This window comes from Corticium candelabrum, chromosome 20 (assembly GCF_963422355.1).
Source record: "Corticium candelabrum chromosome 20, ooCorCand1.1, whole genome shotgun sequence".
NCBI classification, from domain to species: Eukaryota; Metazoa; Porifera; class Homoscleromorpha; order Homosclerophorida; family Plakinidae; genus Corticium; species Corticium candelabrum.
In genome coordinates this window covers 2,959,406-2,980,596 of record NC_085104.1, presented here as the reverse complement: position 1 = coordinate 2,980,596, position 21,191 = coordinate 2,959,406, and the positions used below count along the sequence as shown (strand labels likewise).

General features: G+C 42.6%; 4 protein-coding genes and 1 long non-coding RNA gene across 5 annotated transcripts; all 5 read left to right on the top strand.

Moving 5' to 3' along the window:
• The first annotated feature begins 4,050 nt into the window (after nt 1-4,050).
• LOC134195472 (uncharacterized) lies at nt 4,051-9,944 on the top strand. Its single transcript, XM_062664491.1, has 5 exons — nt 4,051-4,159; nt 4,221-4,419; nt 4,479-4,564; nt 8,539-9,016; nt 9,237-9,944. The coding sequence occupies exons 1-5, from the start codon at nt 4,112-4,114 to the stop codon at nt 9,689-9,691; spliced, it is 1,266 nt and encodes a 421-aa protein (XP_062520475.1). The 5' UTR covers nt 4,051-4,111; the 3' UTR covers nt 9,692-9,944.
• LOC134195474 (craniofacial development protein 2-like) lies at nt 6,418-7,194 on the top strand. The gene has a single exon (XM_062664493.1). The coding sequence runs from the start codon at nt 6,418-6,420 to the stop codon at nt 7,192-7,194; it is 777 nt and encodes a 258-aa protein (XP_062520477.1).
• On the top strand, nt 7,210-8,241 carry LOC134195473 (uncharacterized). Its single transcript, XM_062664492.1, has one exon. The coding sequence runs from the start codon at nt 7,210-7,212 to the stop codon at nt 8,239-8,241; it is 1,032 nt and encodes a 343-aa protein (XP_062520476.1).
• Nucleotides 9,945-14,095: 4,151 nt separating the features above from the next.
• Nucleotides 14,096-14,562, top strand: LOC134195952 (uncharacterized). The gene is made up of 2 exons (XR_009972465.1): nt 14,096-14,220; nt 14,291-14,562. It is a non-coding gene; the product is annotated as an uncharacterized LOC134195952 (long non-coding RNA).
• Nucleotides 14,563-17,314: 2,752 nt separating this feature from the next.
• On the top strand, nt 17,315-20,329 carry LOC134195913 (uncharacterized). The gene is made up of 6 exons (XM_062665007.1): nt 17,315-17,333; nt 17,387-17,454; nt 17,527-17,656; nt 17,715-17,800; nt 18,952-19,435; nt 19,641-20,329. Exons 2-6 carry the CDS (start codon nt 17,407-17,409, stop codon nt 20,090-20,092), a joined length of 1,200 nt encoding a protein of 399 aa, XP_062520991.1. The 5' UTR covers nt 17,315-17,333; nt 17,387-17,406; the 3' UTR covers nt 20,093-20,329.
• Nucleotides 20,330-21,191: the final 862 nt, after the last annotated feature.

Genomic DNA, 21,191 nt, shown 5'->3' with positions numbered 1-21,191 from the left:
TGACCCTCAGCAGCAGACAACTTGGGTGATTGTAGGGTCTTGCTCAAGTTATCACTATGCCTCAGAATTAGTTGTCCCAAAGCGACCCCAAACAAATATCGAAACGTTTTAAACTGGAATTGAACGCCAATGATGCGGTCCGTGATAGCAGGATCAGATACATAGTCTTCGGACATCACCCAAAGCTCCTGCACAACACAGTAGTTATCAATTACTGACTTCAAAGAGTCTGCCCTGACCGTCCACCTTGTTGGACATAATGTGCGGAAGCCAGGGGTGTCTAGTGCAAGACTTTCCTTCAACTTTTGCAAAGCAGTATCCCTTCTTGGAGAGTACTTCACAAGCTTTGAGACTTCATCAGTGGTGTCCAGTGCATCCTTCATCATTTTGCACTGTTTACAGCATCCCCAACAGCCAAGTTCAACGCGTGCCCGTAGCAATGGGTGTATAAGGCTCGGGGTTCTTCATCCAATAGCTGCTTTGCAACACCTGTATTCCCACCCTTCATGTTGGCAGCACCATCATAGCATTGCCCTCGGCATCTTGACAGTGAGAAGTTCATGCGCACCAACATATGTCTGATGATACTGACAATGGTATGTGCTGAGATGTCATCAATCTGGTTCATACCAGTGACATCCTCTTGTGGCTCCAAATTGCCATGATCAATCCAGCGAATACATAGTACAAGCTGCTCTCTGTTGAATGAGTCTGTGCATTCGTCACAAATGATGGAGAAAAATGTAGACTTCTGAATACATTCAGCTATTTCTCGAAGAATAGACTATGCCATGATTTTTATGAACTCATTTTGCATGTCATGAGATACATATTTGCTTGACTTTCTAGTCAGCCAGCATTTTAGTAGACTATAATCTTGACCACTTAACTTCAGTAACTGAATAAAGTTAGAGTCAGTCTCATCCCCATCTCCTCGAACAGGTAATCCCTGTCTGGCTAAAAACTTCAAATTGGAGATGATTTTGAGTAAACATTCTCTGTTCTGTCCCTTCTCAGTTGCGTGCTCTCTAGACAGCATCTCACCTACATCTGGGCAGGTTTTGGGCAATTCAACGATCATTTGCATTGCCTCCCTGTGGCAAGACGACGATTCATGAGATTTGAATGCCACCGTGACTTCCTTCCAGGTGGAAAACCCCGTTGATACAAAGGAAGGGTCCCCTTCTGCCACTTGATCTTCTTCGACTGCAACGCTACCACACACACGTGGCAGAAGACGACATCATCCTTAGTGGAATATTGCAGCCATTTCAACTTCTCAAACCAATGCGACTGAGACGATCGCCTGACGACTACTTTCTTACCGAAGCTACGCTTTGGAAAGACGAAACCGGGCATTGGCTGATATGATGGACTTGGAACTTTAGGTAGACAAGACTGAGCAGATTCTGTAGAAGACGACATACTGTCCAGTGATCACGCATGTGCTGACCTCTTACCTGACTGGGACACACCTACTACTTCCTGTAAGCCGTCTTCCTAGTGACTTCCGGAACGTTTCCGCCTACTTCAGGCACACTGTCAGTCTAACATGGACTTGGTGAGTTACTTCGATTTGGCCCTGCCAGTAATTAACTGTTCATAGAATTCTTTAATTTCCTCCACCAGCAGGGCGATTAAATACAAATATATTTAATTACCTATACCGTTTACCGGAAGTTCTTTGCTTTTGTCTGCTGGTGGAACTACTACTTTCAAATATTGTTCCGACCATGGCCGGACGAACCTTACAGGCTCCGCCGGCCCTGTGTCAATTACACGTAGTCTCCATCTAGATGTGTTTCAACAACCCAATCAATTGTAGTATAGAAATAGAGTAAGTTGCAGCGAGTGTCTAAAGCGTACAAAATATATACGACATGTTGTAACTCTCCAACCAGCTACCAAAGACTACATACTGCATGTGTTGTTGGTAGATTTAGAAACGTGGGAGAGTATGCACTTCAATTGATTTTGTGGAGCTCAAAAACGAAGACTTGATGCAATCACACAAGAACACGGGTGAAAAAATCTTCAAAAACTAGAGCATCTGTAGTAGATAAAATACGTATTAGTTATTACACGGGTAGTTGGTGTTTATGGCATTTATTGAGCCCAGGCCTCATGGGATTATAAAACGAGATAGTTGACCGAGCCGGAGGCGAGGTTCAATTATTGAGGCGATAATCTCTGAGGCCGAGGTGTCAATAATGCCATAAACACCACATATCTATGTAATATGTAATTTATTGTATGCGCATGGATTGCATGAAGTCAACACCCACTAGTGACGACAAGGAGAACAGCCCCTGCAATGCTGCTAAATGGGACAGGTCATGTGAAGCAGCAACACCTGCACTCTCCTTCCACTTTTCAAATTGCAGCGTTACATTCTACATGGGCAACAAGCAATAAATAACTTGTTTGTGCTTGTAACCTTGCTGACGTAATTAGTAGATGTAATAGGTGTTATGTTACTGCCCTAAGTGTGTTGTGTTATGTTTGGTAGCTAATAGTTTGTGAAAGTTTTTATAAAGAAAAGATGCTAATAGACTAAATGACATTTAGTGTATTGTATTCAAGCCTGATGTTTACTCTGAAATATAGCCAGGGTATATTCTGTTGCTATGACAGTGGCTGGATTATCGGTTATATTCTACCTACACGTGACCTGTACAAGCGCTGTAACTGGCTCATATTGCGTACCCGACCACGCCCATATAATAAAATTATATAATGCAGTCTCCCCAGTGCTATACAGTTGTGCATGCGATAATCTGCCGTAATCCTATATTGATGCAGTCTCATATTACAATCTCATATTACAGTCTCATATTACAGTCTCATTGCCTCATCACATGGTCTCATCGCATGGTCTCATCGCATGGTCTCATCGCATGGTCTCATCACATGGTCTCATTGCATGGTCTCATCGCATGGTCTCATTGCATGGTCTCATCACATTGTCTCATCGCCTCATCTCATTGTCTCATCGCATGATCTCATCGCCTCATCTCATTGTCTAATTTTGACAAAAATGGCACGCCATACTATACACTCTCTAGACATCATGACAACAGAGTATATGTAAGTTTAAACTGTACAAACTCTGTGTGTTCATGACCTGTGCGGAAATACCATCTGCTGCTTTGGCATGGAAGCAGGACTGAATCTCTTCCTATTTTCTCCAAAATCTATCTAGAAAATCTCTTTGTTTAAAGAGTCGTTACAAAAGTCTAGCGACAAAGATTACAACAAGGCCTCGAAATGTGATCATTTCGATTAATATAGGGTGATCGGGAAGTGGAAAATTTTAAATGGGTCCCTCAATTTACACCTTATGTATCATACGAAACGGTCTCTAGGCTTTCGTGGTAAACACTTCGTTTATTGAGACACACAGCGACGGCTTCAATTTGCAGGGTTTTGTGGGTAATTTTAATGGTGAGAGGTAGGTGTGAAGTTCTGACAAGTCTACCTGATAGAACCGGAACACTGATGTGTGGTGAAGAGAACAATATGTTAACATGTGATACAGTCAAACATGCTGTGAAATAGAATACGACGAAACAGAAATTCCAGAGTGTCACTGAGTTTTGAGACCCTAAGTTGAGCAAATATGTATAGGCAAGTCATCCGGATGGCGGTTGTTTCTCGAGAATGTCCCATTTCTGCTCTACTGCTGCTAGTTTCCGAGAACGTGCTGACGTCATTGCACGTTGCTTTCACACCGTCTTGTGTGTACGGTTGTCTGCAGCTTGTCGTCTGCTCGACGAGTGAATACAAAATGACGAGACACTTGCAGCAGCAAGAATAAAACAAAACGTGAGCCCAGACTACGCAGACGTCGCGTTTACTATTTTGAGTAGATGGAGTGGTGATGTGTCACATCAATTATCCGACTGTTTACTTTATCAATTGATTGAGCAGTCGATCATTAGTGCCTAGCAAACAGCCTGTGCTATCGCTTTTGCCAATATTGTGTTAGCGTTAGAGGAGGAGACAAGAGTGGCTACATATAGTTGCACGGCAAGGGCTAGAAAGCATAGTAATTACCACTTTCATTCTCACAATCTGTTCTACCGTGTGCTCACAGCTGTGCAACTCGACCATGAAGACGCTTTGCCTCGTTTGCGTCACCATCTTTCTCCTTTACCAAGTACGGAATTCCTATAACTCTTGCGTTGTGTTCGGTTTATGAGCGTGTGTTCGTTCTCTAGGCATATGGACATGACATTGTAGAAGAGAAGGAGGTAGAAGAGGACATTGTACCTGAGAACCTCTTGAAGGATCAGTACTTTCAGAACATGTCGTTCTGGCATCCATTCCAATCCAAAGTTGTGATTACTAAGTGGATAAACCACAAAACAATTCGTGCTGCCTACTGTACACAAAAAGACAATACCAGCGTAAATACAAGTAGGAGGCTTTGTATGAAACTCCAGATGATGAACTAAGGCGTTATGTTGCAATTCTAGAGTATTGCGACTGCGAATCGATATCTTCGCTTGTCATGATCGATGCAACAAAGGCCTACGAATTCTCAATCTACATCAATGCAACGGTACGTTTAAGACACGTTTGTCCTCTCTGTGTTTAGGGACTCGGGCGACGCGTTCTAATTTTATCACAATTTTTTGAGATAGTGTTCAAGAGGCTACCACTCAAAATTAGTAGAACGGGAGACCTATAAGTTTACAATTGCTTCTCTGCAAGTTGTTAGAAGGCAGACCTTTACCTCGGCCTCCATATTTGCAACTGACTGGGACAATAAGGTCTAAATGAAGAAGTGTGAAGACTAGAGGTGTTTGTATACCGGAAAGGGGCATGTAAGTGATGTATGCACACTTAGTAGGTGAGACAGTTTTTAACATAGACTCTACGTGATGGGGTCACGGAGAACCATCACGGAGCGGACCCCCACTCTACTGATTACTGCACGTATTGTATTGTACTGGATCTACACTAGCAAGGTAGAAAATTCGTGTGAGAAAGTTAGAGTGAGTGAGAGTGGCTTTCCAAGAAACAGTGATGGATCAGTGGGCCTCCAACACTAAATGAGCAAAGCTGCTAAAGTTAAAGTAAGACCTTGAAAGTCGCAACTGTAATTGGGGCCATTTGCTCCATCCAGGCTACTATCGATGACTGACGTGATGCCTCTGAATATACAGAGAGTCGGAATACGGTCAAGTGGACGTGCACTAGGATATGGTGTGGGTGGATTTTGAGGGTGCTGTGTGTGTTTGCGTGCGTGTGTGTGTGTGTGTGTGTGTGTGTGTGTGTGTGTGTGTGTGTGTGTGCGCGTGTGTCACTGTGTGTATGTGTCTGTGTATGTTTGTATGTATGTATGTATGTATGTATGTGTGTATGTATATATATATATATATATATATATATATATATATATTTCCCAAGGCAGAGCTGTCTGCTACTGGGCGCGTCCACTGGTGGCGGATAGTGGAACAGCCTTTAGATATAAAGGTTAGCTGCGATATAAGCAGGGTACTTCGTGACGAATAAGCAGTCGCGGACCAACAGCGGTAATGTTAGCAGAGCGTGAGTGAGTCTGGGGGTGGCGCCTTTGTCTCAATAAAAAGCTCACAAAGCTTTATAACGACATTATGACATGGCGAGTACTGGCCGCCAATTAAAAAACGTCAGTGCCAAATGCAACTCAGTTGTGTAACAATCTACAGCTATAGGAGCATTAAGCCAATATGCTACCGTCTTTGCTGTGTAAGTTCTGCAAAATGTGACGGTAAATTTTGGAAGTCTGGTGTGGCTGGCACTCACAGTTACAGCAAGAATCAGGCACTTCAGCAAGGTAATGTGGCATACTCTTCTGGCAGTTGCACAGACCGAAACGTGCTTCTGGCAAGCCACTGCCTCTTGTTCTGCTTTTCTACTTGTTGCTATTACTAGCCCCAGTGGATAGAAGGCATTTCAAGACGAGAGAGTGGATCTGGGCATGCACATCCCTTATTCACTTTAATCTATTCCACGTGCAGGTTTCTCTTTTGTGTCGCTTTTTGTTTTTCTTGGAATTTTTCTGTTTCTTCCAAAGTCTCACGGCGATGGAGGAATGGTGACGGCGGCAGGCGTAGGATGGCGCTGGGAGTCGTTAGCCATGATTCTGAACGTGAGCGGTACCAGTAAGATGGTCGTTTGTGAATTAAGCGGGGTCAAGTTCACACTCGGTCCTGCTGGTATGGCTGGGCAGCACTATTTAGGGATAGCACTGCCCACCTCACTCGAGGAAGGGCCTAGAAAAGGTGGCCTAAACAAAGCTCACCCTCTTTGTCCCTACCAGCTAACCGCGGTTGGTTGGGCATCCAATATTGCGGTCGGAATAAAGTGAAGCATAACCTCGCTGTTGCCTGTTGGAATGTTCGCTCGCTTCTGGACACGCAACAGCAAATGGAACGTAAAACAGCCATTCTGGCAAAGGAATTTCGTCGCTATGACATTGATATTGTTGCTTTAAGTGAAACCCATCTGTTGGATGAAGGAAAACTTGAGGAAGTCGGTACAGATTACACATTCTTTTGGAAAGGACGTCCTTCAAATGCGACACGACAATCGGGTGTAGGTTTTGCTGTCAAATCCTCCTTGGTGGGTAGTCTCGACATACTACCAAGGGGAATAAATGATCGTTTAATGACACTTCGCCTACCTCTTTCTGGTGGTCAATTTCTAACCTTGGTCAGTTCATATGCTCCAACGATGAACGCCTCCGAAGAAATCAAAGAGAAATTCTATGATGATTTGAGTAACATTATTGGTGCTGTGCCAAAGAAGGACAAACTGCTCGTCCTAGGTGATTTCAATGCTCGAGTTGGTAGCAATCATTGCACATGGGAAAATGTGCTTGGTAAACACGGCATTGGAAGAGAGAACAGTAATGGGTCACTTTTGTTGTCACTTTGTTCTACGTACCAGCTTGTAATCACCAACACACTGTTTCAACAGAAAACCAAGTACAAGACCACCTGGATGCATCCTAGATCAAAGCATTGGCACCAGATAGACTTCATTATTATTCGTCAGAGAGATATCAGTGATGTTCGTCACACTAGAGTCATGCGGGAGCTTCTGCCTCAGTCTTTTCTGACCATAGATTGGTGCGTAGTAAGCTTTCACTTTCTGTCAAGAAAACTGTTTCTCACCAGTCTTGCCAGAGATTTAGAAAATTGAATGTCAGCCAGCTAAATGAGAGTTGACTTTAGAACTACTGGAGGTGTATTCAATCTCAGGCGCTTACAAGCCAAAACAGAGGTTTCTAAGAGTCCACTGAGAGAACTCTTGTTTGCTGACGATTGCGCATTAGTTGGTCACACATATGAAGACATTCAACACATTGTCAACTGTTTAGACAGATCAACTAAACGTTTTGGCTTGAGTGTCAGCTTGAAAAAGACAGAAGTGCTTTTTCAACCACGTCCAGGCTCAAACTATAACCCTCCTCCAGTTATGATTGGTGATCACCCATTGTCTTATGTCAGCAATTTCAAGTATTTGGGTAGTTTCCTTTCAAATAATGCAACTGTTGATGCAGATGTCTCTCATAAGATATCAAAGGCCAGTGCTGCTTTTGGTAAATTGTGCAACAGATTCTGGCAAAGGCATGAAATCAAACTGACCACGAAGGTTGCAGTTTACAAAGCAGTAGTCTTATCAGTTCTATTGTGCGGATGCGAGTCATGGACCCTTCTTCGTCGTAACCTCAAAAGTTTGGAGAGTTTTCATCTGCGATGTCTTCGCCACATATGTGGAATCCAGTGGACTGACTATATATCCAACACAGAAGTGTTATCTCGTTGTAACATCAGTGGCATTGAATCTCTTGTTATGAAATGCCAATTTCGCTGGGCTGGTCACATGTCTCGAATGCCTAATGATAGAATTCCCAAACAACTCCTTTTTGGTCAACTGGAACAGGGCCATCGTCATCAAGGTGGTCCTAAATTACGTTATAAAGATTCTATCAAGGCTAATATGAAATCCTGTGGGATTGACTTCCTGCATTTTGAGAAACTATCCAGTCATAGAACAAACTGGAGATCTCTCTGCCATTCATCACTCCAACAGTTTGAAGAAAATCGTATTAGACATCTTCAAGCTCAACGTCAGAAACGGAAAAAAATTGTTTCTACCAACAAGTCATTTGTTTGCCAATCTTGTGGCAAGGAATGCCGTTCAAAAGCAGGAGTTAAATCCCACCAGAGACACAGAGGACACTAAAGAGAGTCATCACTGTTATCAGTGGACATGCTATCATATATATGTATTTAGGTGTGTGTGTATTTGTATATGTATGTGTCTGTCTGTGTCTGTGTCTGTGTCTGTGTGTGTGTGTGTGTGTGTGTGTGTGTGTGTGTGTGTGTGTGTGTGTGTGTGTGTGTGTGTGTGTGTGTGTGTATTAATCACCGGTTTCAAGCTATTTGATCATATCTTCTTGCTGTTTGTTTGTGTATTGTTCTAATTACTGTCAAAAAACGTTCAGCTGACGTTTCTAGAAATACTTTTGCTTCCTCTTAGAACCAACGTGATATGGAGAACTACTTTGGTTTCAGAGTGTACGACAGCAATAAAGAATATATAGCTTATGCCTGGACAAGATTTGTTAACAGTAATTATGCTTGGCAAAAAAAGACAAAATACATTTATCCTCATTACTTTCAGGACAGAAATGATGATGGTAAACCCAATTTTCCGAACTCTAAGACTACTAATAGAGAAGCTTGGATTCCGCCATCCAATACCACTTATGTTTCTCTGCGATTTGGATCATGCTATTATGGCACTGGACGTTTGACCCGCGATACTGAGACAAGTCCAGGACGATTAACGAGACATGTAGTAGACCCACTAGGAATAACCTTGTTTGCATACCCAATTATTAAGGAAATAGAAATGCCAAAGATTCTTGAGATCAGTGCAGGCATGATCTTCAACGTAGCCAAATCTGACCAGTGGTCATCTGTAGCAACTTACAGTGGAATGGCATTTGTAAACGGTGAGTCAACCGGACTGCAGTACGCACGCGCACGCACGCACACACACACACACACACACACACACACACACACACACACACACACACACACCGCAACCAAACACAGTTGCACCAGACCAAACTACATGTGCACCACCCTACACCCTACAATATTTGGAAATGGTGTACTTACCCCTAGTAGGTGGTTAAATGATGATGCTATTCTCTAATGTTGATCTAGGAATGCACACTGATATAGCAAGAGTTGAGGAGACAAATGAGTCGAAAGACTGCTACTATCCGTGGGGCGTTACAGAACTATTCCAGATTGATAACCACATGACATACGAATTTAGTGTCTGGATACTGAGTACGGACAAAGATCTTAACAACTTCCTTGGATTTCAAGCGTTTGCTAATGAATTCTATCCCCTTGAGGTTGGCAACACACACAAACCCTACTTCAAGAGATCCGATAACGACGCAAACACGTGGACACGATGGAATGGATTTGTACTCCCAGCCATGGGTAATACCACTGTTCCCTCTTATTACGCAAGCGGCGGCAGCTTTAGGTGGCATCCTGATACCGCGTTTGCTCAGCTGAGGTTCGGCACTTGCTATGGCGATGGAGAAAACGCAGGAAAGACTTACTTTGCCTACCCTCAGGTCGTACAATTCAATCTACAGCCATAGAAAGCAACAGTCAGACGACAATCATGTGCTTTTGTCTTCCTAGAGTAGCAGTAAACACCCTGACCGTTTCGTTGTGTTTGTAGTTTCTGCCATGGTGGAACAGTAGCTGGCATGTTTAGCGTTTGAAGCACGTGCCATGACTTTGATATTTGTGCTCTGCGACAGCACACGTAGTTGTAGCATTGCACATGTATACATATAGCATATTTGCAAAGACTTCATTCTCAATTGTCTCTTTCCTTTCTCAACCAGACCAGAGACTAAGTGTTTTGTTGCAGTAGACTATAGATAATAGAGATTCGCAGCCTGGACATTGAGGAAGTACAGCACATCGTGGGGGTCTAGTTAGCACTAATTCCTGAAACGGGTGCAGACTGTCCAACGCAGAAAACGGCGACTAGAGCGGCAAAGCTGCATGTTCGTTATAAACTAACGTTAGCGGTGTGCGCAAAGTTGCAAACCAAAAGCCTGAAGTGCTCACGTTTCTGGATTCTTTTCACGATTAGTTAGCTAACACCCTCCTTTCAACACTTTCTAACAAAAGAACTTATCACATCCGGCCAAGATTTCATCTGCTGTTCCAAGACTAGAGAACTGCTCTGCTCGCAGGATAAGTTGGTATAATCGTCCCTAAACGTTATACATTCGTGACACTGCATTACTGAGCATCTCTATTGGGTCTGGACGATCGGTTGGAATCAGATCGATGTGTAAGTGCTACATTTTCTTTGTGTAAACTGCAGTCTATGTATACAGTGGAGTAGCTGCATGTACCTTCAAAATCAGATGATTTCTAACATCTATGAGACCTTGTCTTTTGATACTAGGGCCACGTGTCCTCAAGCCCTACTCAGCGACGCCACTGAGACTGATTGCCTCGCTCGTTTGGGTTTTCTAGCTGCGTAAGAGCATAGTTTTGGTTGAGCGGACACAATTTGTGTGACTTTGCACAACAATAATGCTAAATGTATCTAAATGTATTATTAGTCTTAGCTATGTACTGCATGCATGCAGCACAGAAAAAAAACAGAAAACCAATCAACACTATAGTATTAGTTTAGTACATGTTACGTCAGTGTTATCAGTTCCTACATCTGTCATTCTTGTATAGCGTTTTTAGCACTTGCTATGACTTTGGTATTGTTATCAGTTTCTTTGCAACAGCACAAGTAGCACTGAACATGTACGTATAGCTATTACGTTATCAAATCAAAAACTAAATTCAATCTTGTGTCATCTTTCTTGGCCAGACCAGAGGCTATATATAGCGTTGCTAGAGATTTGTATAACAGAAACATTTGTGGGGTGGTTCCAGTACGCTCTAACATCCTATTCCTGGAATGGGTGTGGTCAAGCTGCTGTGGCCAATTCAAAGAGCACCTTACGGGCGACAAAGAAGGCAGAACTGTCTGTGAAATGTTATTAAGACAACCCAAATTTGCTTCTCAATCCTGATTTCTCTAGCCACCTTATACCCCTTTTCCGCAAATCGAGCCGCATGTTAAATTTTCTAGATAGAATGGTAATAAAACTGATTTGTTCCATCTGACTCTTGCTTGACGAATGTTGGAAGTCAAATTCCTTTTTTCTCAAAGTGCATAACGTCAATACATTTGGGGTGTTTCAAAATTATTTTCCGCTGTCTTGCTTTGTACACGTAGACTACCTTGATTCTATAAGCGTCATGGAATCCCCCAAGCTTGTAGGAAATCATGTGACACTCTAATCCCTAAATTGTGGTAAATATGTGAAAGAAATAAGGCAAAGCTATTGTAAATCAGTGAAAATCTAAAACGCTGGCTTGAGAAAATACAAGAACGTATGTCATGCAACAGGTATTTTGGTCAGAAATCAGACAACATTTGTATTAGAGCTACTGGCGACCGAAAACGAACAGTGTGACGATTCGCACGTTGTTTCACAGCCTCTTTGCATGGTGTTTCGCTTTTGCTGCCGTCCCTTTCTCAACAGTGGTAAAACTGTGCTAGAATTCGGCAACTCCAGCTTTCGTCCTCTCAACAGATTAGACCAAGAGCGAGAAATATGCAAATATTAATGCATGTAGGTTATCTTATATGTTATCAAATCAAAGATCAAACAGTTTATTCTAACTTGTCTCATTATTTGATTGGACAGTCTGAATACTTTGTATTTTTTGTTTAAGTATATAGAGACTAGAGATTCGCAGAGGAAACGTTGGCACGTCGTAGGTCGTTGGGCGGTTCCCGTAAACACTAATTCCGGTAACGGGTGCGGTCAGTCTAACGCCGTCAACGCAGAGAACGGTAACTGAAAGCGGCAAAGCTGCACCGTTCGCGATGAACTATAACGTTAGCGGTCTGTGTGCGCAAAGTTGCAAACCAAAGCCTGAACTGCTCACATTCTTATCATGCTAATTAGTTAGCAGCCTGGATTCCATACTCTCCTACAAGAGAATCTAGCACATCTGGCTCGCAGGCTAAATTAAAATATATATTTGTGTGTGTGAGTGTGTTTGTGTGTATGTGTGTGCGTGTGTGCGTCGGACATTTGATTGGAATCAGATGAGTGTGGACCGTCTTCTCTTTGTTTAGGCTGCAGTGCAACTGCACCACTGAGCCTTCAGATATCAAAGAGGCCAGCTACTTAGGTCTAACATCCATGAGACCTTGCATTATGTCAAACTATTAGAGCCATGCCCTCTCAAGCCTTTATTCAGCGACGCCACTGAGACTAACGTCTCTTGCTCTGGTTTTGCGGCCGCGTACACGTATTGATTCGTCCAGCAGGGCACAGGTTCTTATTAGACCATTTGGTACTATGTGCATTTGCATACATTTTGGTTGGGAAATAGGGTGGAAGCCATGGAATCCCCTGAACGATTGCAGGCGCAAGAAGACATCACTGATAGCCAAATTTTCGATTCTGATTCAGATGCTTTCTTCACAAATATATTTTCAGTGACAACAGCTCTGTACATCGGTTGGGAATGCTGCAAACTGTTATGAGGACTGTAGCTATCAGTGAAGTCTTCCTTTGTCTGTGATCCTACAGGAATTCCATGGCTTCTACCCTATTTCCTAAGCACACTATATACAAAGGCATAACTATTACCAAATGTTTTAATAATAGTGTCTGCTTTTCTAGGAGTAATACGGTAAGAGAATAGATTTTGTTGACCGGGTACAATTTGCTTAAGAGGGCTTGGCCATGCACAACAATAAGACTAAATGCAGTATTAACTAATCCTATGTACTACTACGCATGCATGAAGCACAGCAAAAAGTGGAAATCAACATTAACGCATTACTAGTGTAACATGTTACGGCAATGTTATCAGTTCTTACATTTGCCATCCTTCAACATGAGCTGGTAATGACACTTGACAGCTGGAAAGTTGAGGAGGAACGTGACCCTAATGTCTATGGTTCCTACACCTATATGAACTGCAACTGTTTGACTCCGAATCTATTTTCAAAAGGCATAGGTAAGGGATAAGGTATAGTAGACAGAAAGCACGTACACACAAATCTTACTTTGCCCAGATTATGAATCGAAGGGAGAGCTGAAAGAAACTACAACCATGCTGGTCCATGTCCGGAGTCTTCTAACATTCGGAGTCTCCAGCTTAGTCGACAACAAATTCTAGCAAGGCAGACCAACTGCTAAAAATATATGTACCGAGCTGCAACGTGGCCTGGAGGTTTATAGAGTAGAATGCTATGAATATTTTTTTAGAGTTGTTATCTAGAGCACCTGTCCAATTGTTATTTTGCTACACTATAATCTAATGCATAAGCGAAAGAGCCAAAGGGGCCCCGAAGAGGCAACGACTATCAATAATCTTCCTACCTCACAGCATTACTCCCAAATGCAATAAAGTAGCATAAAATTGTAACGTTTGCTCCCTAGACCTCGGAAACTTTCCTAAGCCTCTACATGTGCATTAATTAAACGAATCACTGCAAACAAGGCTGTTTCCCTACTGTATCTTGTTTGTCTTGATTCAAATTTGTTTATCCAAGATTTGTCTAGGCATGTAGAACCATGTCAGAGTAAAAATTGGTTAGGAACAGTGCTGTCCTTAGCTGCTGTTTCAAAAGCAACAAATTACACCATCGCATCATTTGTCCATATTAATTAATATTCGTCTGCTCCAGCGTTCGGCGCATCGTGGAGCATGCGCACAAGTCTCTTTTGCAAGCTGCTGCGCAGCCGAAACGCCTCTTTCTGCCAGGACTCGTATTGCGAGGGCAATGGTGATTATATATAGTACTCTTTCGTGTATACGGGAAGTTTAACGGTCCTATATTTTCAACGCGCATGCCTCAAATTTCGACTTGTCACGTGATCATGGATATATGGAAATGTATTTATAACACCAACATCGTGCGATACTATAACGTAAGAAACATATGACGTCGTTTAGAATAGCGCACGTCGTCGTTTGGTAGCGATTTCGACTGCATTCCAAGGCGCGTGTTAGTCACACTCTCCGCCACCGTTTTGCTCGCGGAGTCGCCATTACTACACAGAGCCAAGCCAAAGTCGTAAGACAAAGTAGTTGCATATGTCGAATTGTGTTGTGCCGGTCGTAGCCCAGTTTCTTCTTCGTTACAGCGGTGATAATTTGGCAAAACCATAACCGGACCTAGTGGGCGTTGCTTTCCCAGGAAGCTGAGCGCTGGCTAGTGAACACAAAGGAAACTCGCTTGAATGGCGTTGGATCAGTGCCAAACTCAGCCAAAGTATAGTTTAGGTGCATTCTAATATGTTTGATGTTTCGAAGAGTATGTACTTGGTAGTTGGTGTGACGTTTAGCTTCACAATCGTAACTATTATCGTTTTTCATCAAAGCCAGCATACAAGATAGATGCAGATTGTTTTCGAAACGTGTCATTCTACTGCTAAATCTGCTAGGAGATGTACGTTTCAGAATGTTTCTCGCTTCTTCATAACTGTGCTGTTATGGGGTCTACACCAAAGACTGAGCGGAAGTTCGCTGCATCTAATTAATTTGGTGATAAAAATCTAATTAATTAACCCACCATTATCATTAGTGTACAGTACAAGTAGACGGCAATCCTCGAGAGGGGTGCATGCGTGAGTGAGCACGTGTGTACGTACATGTGTGTGTGTGTGTGTGTGTGTGTGTGAGTGTGTGTGTGTGTGTGTGTGTGTGTGTGCGTGTGTGCGTGCGTGTGTGTGCGTGTGTGTGCGTGTGTGTGCGTGTGTGTGTGTGTGTGTGTGTGTGTGTGTGTGTGTGTGTGTGTGTGTGTGTGTGTGTGTGTGTGTGTGTGTGTTGTAGCTAAATTGGTTAGAGGGTGCATTTGGAGAATGGAAACATCCGGGACCTTGAAGATTCAAGTCACAGTGATGGCGAGCTATGGCATAATTTTCATAGGCAAGAAACTTACACACAATTGCTTTTTGGACTCAAGAGTATGAATGAGTACCTGCCACCTGCTGATTGACTGGGGTTGACATGACTGCTGGCTTGACGGTAAACATCATGCCGCAGTCGTGATGGCTTCGGTGACCAGTCCCAAAGTGTGATTGACCTGCCCAAGCTCCAGGTGGATTGTAACGCTGGCCCTTTTCCTCCACTTAGCTCATGGAGGCCATGTCTCTAGAGACATCTATCTCCATAACTGACATTAATTAAAGTCAATGTCGATTGGCGTAGAATGCCTAACATTTTGTCGGGTCATTTGTCTAATTGTGTGTGGGGGTGAGTGTGTGTGTGTGTGTGTGTGTGTGTGTGTGTGTGTGTGTGTGTGTGTGTGTGTGTGTGTGTGTGTGTGTGTGTGTGTGTTAACGTTGCCATAATCTCACTATTCTGACGCCATTTGTCTGTGGGCTCAGCAGGGTTTGACTCATTGTATTATAGTGCAGTACACTGTTGATAATTCTAATTACACATTGGTAACATAATACTAACTTACATCATGCCACATCCACGTAGGGCATGAACGCCATGTCTCTAGAGGCAGAGGAAGCTATCTCCTCAAGTGACCTTAAAAGGCCTGAATCCCTACCCAGACTGAATATATAAAAAAATTAGTTCTCTTAACTCTTTCCTTTATAATTTCATTTTATCATCAATTGCTACGTCTGCAAAGTGACAATATTTAAAACTTCTGGCTTTACCTTCAAATCGATGTGCATTCCTGAGTAACCCTGCACTTCCGGTGTACCTTTCCTTCTATTTAGAAGCGACAGTACAACACGACTGGCTCCATTCGTTTCCTAAAGTGTAGAAACAGTCTCTGTAGCTTACATCTAGCTCACTTGCATGATTCCAACCAACCTACTTGCCGAGAACTTCCGGCGCACTCTACCGTTGCGCGAAGACAGTATGGACACCATTGCGAGCCTTCTTCTTCTATTAAGCTGGCAAAAATAAAGCGTAGAACCAAAACACTTGGCACGGCGATTTGTTACACGAGTTACAACAATCTGATGGATCGATTTTACCTCCGTTAAGCTGACAGGCGCATTTGGCGTTTTTTACACACAAAATTTGAACACCCCGAGGTAGCGAAACTTGTCAAAATGAGCTTGAACGCACAAAAAAGATTCTAATCACATCAGACTGTTTGCGATATATATATGTGTGTGTGTGTGTGTGTGTGTGTGTGTGTGTGTGTGTGTGTGTGTGTGTGTGTGTGTGTGTGTGTGTGTATGTAGCCTTGCGTTTCCTGCACGTTCGAGCGAAGCAAGTGCGCCATAACCGTTGCAACCTTGTTTAATTAATTAAAACAGCGGAAACCTGTCTTGTTGCTATGGAGGCAACTTGACCGTTAGCCCGTTGAAACTCTACTAACATTAGCAAGTGGTAAATTTTGGAACGTCTTAACTGATAGTTTACATGTAACAGTTATGTCATGAATTATAATGATTTATTTTATTAGTAGCAAATCCTTAAGATATCATGGTCGACGTCAAATGACGTGGAAGGCCTAAAACCAATTTGACCGGCCATTTGTAACAACTGGTAAACGGAAGTCGTAAACTCATTGTTGAGTAACAAAGAGAAGAAACTGTGTGTGTGTGCGTGCGTGCGTGTGTGTCTGTGTGTGTATGCGAGTGTTTCCGCGTGTGTATGTGCGCGCGCGTGAGAGTGTGACCGACTTTGTGTTACTATCGGAACATTTTATCTGCATGTTGAAGTGTTTTATATATTTTCACAAAAATTATGTGACACTCTAATCTAATCAATTTGTGCTAAAAATGATAATAAAAAGGGCAGAACAGGACAAAACATATTGCTTACAGTATATCGATAAAATTCTAAAACGATTCAGAAATATGAGAAACTGTATGGTCACATTGTTTGGTTTTTTCTTAATTTACACGGTCTGGTTTTCGGACAGCAGTAAAGAAGAGCTGTTTTTGGCGACTCTAGCTGTCGTTCCAATTCTCTCAATAACTGAATACACAACAGCAAACCGCGCGCAACTGCAAGAAGAGAACAAATGGGAGCGCAGAGTCTCGTAGGTCACGTGACGGTACCTCATCGGTTAGCCGCCTATTCGCTGTTGATTGACTGACTAGTCACTACAAAGCCGGCGCTAAGAGGGTATCGCCTAGATTGACAATAATGTGTTGCTGTTAGAGGAGGAGACGTAGATAACAAGAGAGTGCTGCACACGGTGTCAACGTAAGCTCTATAACAGATACTATCTTTCATTTCTCACCATCTTCTGCTCACAGCTGTTACTTGCAGCTGGACTATGAGAAAGCTTTGTATCGTTTTCTTTGCTACCGTTTCTCTTTGCCAGGTATAGAATTCCTCTAGCTTTTTCATTTTTTGTCTTTCGTGTATCCGCACTCATGGTGTAATACTTGCGAAGGCTTTTAGAGGTAAGATCGTCTGGAAGAGATGGAATTTTGCAAACACGTCTGATTGGCAAAAATTGGAGGCCGATGAGAGACATGGCGATGCTCTGTGTACACAGAAGGAAAATACGTTTGCAGAGATAGGTATAAAACTGTTTTTATTTTACTAGTTAAAATCTGTAAGACGTTGCATCTAACTTAGAATATTGCGATTGTGATTCGGTATCGTCGCTTATCATGATTGATCCAACGAAAACCTATGAATTCTCCATTTACATCTCTTCATGGGTAAGGAATGGATACGTTTGTTCTGTTTGGGTTTATATATACATATGTAAGAAAAACTGTGGCAAGCAGTTTGCCGAATTACACTGCATGCGTATCCTACAAGTTATCGTCAGGTTCAGAACCCTTGTCATCTTCCATTTGGCCTCGGTTTATCAATGGCGTCGGTTATTTGGGTTACAGCCAATATGGTCGGTCTCTTACGTTACCGTTGTTGCAGACACAGTTTTAGTATTCTGAAGACGTTCAAAGTCCGTGCGAAGACAATGACGATCAAACGCAGATGCTGGTCACGCCCACTTTCCATGCGGGTTGCATGCTCCACACGAGTTTGGCACGCCTAATCTAGCAGTTGCAAAGTATGCAACCATAACTCGCGTACAGCAACGCGCATTTGTAGTAAACGTCGGCGTTTGATCGTCACAATTGTCTTTACACTGTCACACATGGCTTAATAATTTGTACAACATAGCTATAAAACACCCTAAAAGATGTTACAAATCCGTTTCTACAACTACAGAAACGTACTAAACCCAACTGAAGGCCCCAACTGAAAAAATCTGACGTATCCCGATTGAAAGGCTGAGCTCGATTATTGGATGATGCCGCATATCAACTCCGTTTGTGCCAATGAATGCGTGTGGAACGTAAAACGTTGAATACCAATCAGTAATAGAATCATTTTCATGCACCCTCCATGCAAATGTGAAAGAAGGACAAAGAATAGAAGTGCTGCTACCTAGAAAAGAGAGTGTATCAGATGTATACCTCATACACATGTAGGGAGTGAGAAAACACGTCCTAAGCGGATATAGGCGGGGACTGGCGGCACGTGCCATAATTTAGTTTGGGAAGCCTTTCCAGTGAATTGATCTAGCAAAGTCATTGGAATAACATAAAAAGCTATACGTCTTCAAATCTGAGCTACACACACACACACACACACACACACACACACACACACACACACACACACACACACACACACACACACACACACACACACACACACACACACACACACACACACACACACACACACACACGAGTGCTTGTTTGTTGTACAAATGATTGTTTGTCTTCTTTTGTCTTTAATACTGCAACGTATAAATAGACTTTTAAGCTAATAACTTTCTTATACGCATCTGCTTTAGGACGCACCTATGAGGAACTACTTTGGCTTCTTTGTTTATGACAGCAACGGAGACAAAATAGAGGGTAGCTGGAATAGGCCATACTTCAAAAACTCTCATGATTATGATGTATGGCAAATATGGAGAGCATATATTCTTTTTCGTGACATTCCAGACACTGACAATGATGGTCAATCTGATACTCAAAACCACATGACTAATGGTAAAGACTGGAAATGGCCAAATAATGCTAGTTATGTTGCATTACGATTTGGATCGTGCTATCACGGCACTGAACGTCTTGTGAAAAATCGAGCACGCAGAATGGACAGACACCAAATAGCAGGACTAACGTATTTTTTGTATCCCACCGTTCGAGAAATTGAACAGCCATTGACAATTCTGTTTTCTGATCCCCGTTATCCGAATATGAGAATGTTCAAGACAAATAATTCTCGAGAATGGTCAACTATGTCTGAGTACAGTGGGATGGCATTTGTAAACGGTAAGGCGGCAGCGATTGCAGTACACAACACACACACACACACACACACACACACACACACACACACACACACACACACACACACACACACACACACACACACACACACACACACACACACACATACGCACAACATGATATGTAAACATGGTGCACGTGCAATAAGCTAGCTAACTAAAAATGATACTATGTAATGTCGAAATAGGTAAACACACTCCTATAGCAAGAAACACAGAACAAGGTCGAGATTGTTATTATCCGTGGGGCATTACACGTCGATTTCCGATTGATGCCAACAATACATATGAATTCAGTGTCTGGTTACAAAGTACAGGCAAAGATCTAAACAACTTCCTTGGCTTTCAAGTCTATGACGTGGCATTCAATGTCCTTTTTGTCAACGGCACGGACAAACCATACTTCAAAAGAACCGAAAATGATACAGAAACGTGGACCCGATGGAATGGATTTGTAGTTCCAACCACAACTGATCCTAACGACATTCCCTCTTATTACAGCAATGGAGTAAGCTGGCAATGGCCAACGAATTCTAAGTATGCCCAGCTGAGATTCGGCACTTGCTATGGTGATGGAGACAACGCAGGAAAGACTTACTTTGCTTACCCTCAGGTAGTAGACTTTGATCTTCAGCCATAGACAAGAACAGTCAGACGTTCATCACGTTCTCTGGTCTTTCTCTCGAATAGCAGTAAACCGTTTCGTTTGTGTTTGTAGTCTGTACTATGGTGAAACAGTAAAAGCTGGCACGATTAGCGTTTGTAGCACGTGCCATGACTTTGGTATTGTTATCAGTCTATTTGCAACAGCACAAGTAGCACTGCACATGTACGTATAGCTTTACTTTAACGCTATCAAATCAAAAATTAAATTCTATCTTGTCTCATCTTCCTTGGCCCGACCACAGGTTATATATAACTTTGCTAGAGGTTTGTATAGCAGGAGCATTCGTGGGCTGGTTGCAGTACGCTTCTTTTTCTGGAAATGAGTGTGATCACGCTGCTGTTGCCAATTCAAAGAGCGGCTTACTGGTGTCAAAGATGGAAGGCCTTTTCTTGAAAATGTTATTAGGACAACCCAAATCCGCTTCTCGATTCCGATTTCTCTCTAGCCACTGTATACCATCATTTCCGCACATCGAGCTGCATGCATGTTTTCTAGCTAGAGTGGTAATAAATTATTTGTTCTATCTGGCTCTTGCTTGACAAATGTTGGCAGTCGAATTGTTCTTTCCTAAACGTGCATGGCGTTGATACATTTGGGGTGTTTTAAAATTAATAACCGCGGTCTTGCTTTGGACACGTAGACCTTGGATGTATGAGCGTTAGAGAATCTCCCAAACTTCTAGGAAATCATGTGATACTCTAATTACTAAATTTGTGGTAAACATGTAAGGAAATATGCAAGCCTGTCGTAAGTCAGTGATCTTCAAAACACTGGCTTGAGGAAATACAAAAATGTATGTCATGTAACATACATGTGGGTTAGAAATCAGACAACATTTGTAGTCGGGTTACTCGTCACCGGAAACAGAAAGTATGACATTTCGCACCTTGTTTCACAGCCTCTTTGCATGGTGTCTCGTTGATGCTGCCGCCTCTTTCTCAACTGCAGTGAAACTACGCTAACATTCGGCGACTCCAGCTTTCGTCCTCTCAACAACTAAGCAGACCAACAGCGAGACAAATACAAATGCATGTATGTTAGCTTGTATTTTATCAAATCAAAGATCAAAGTC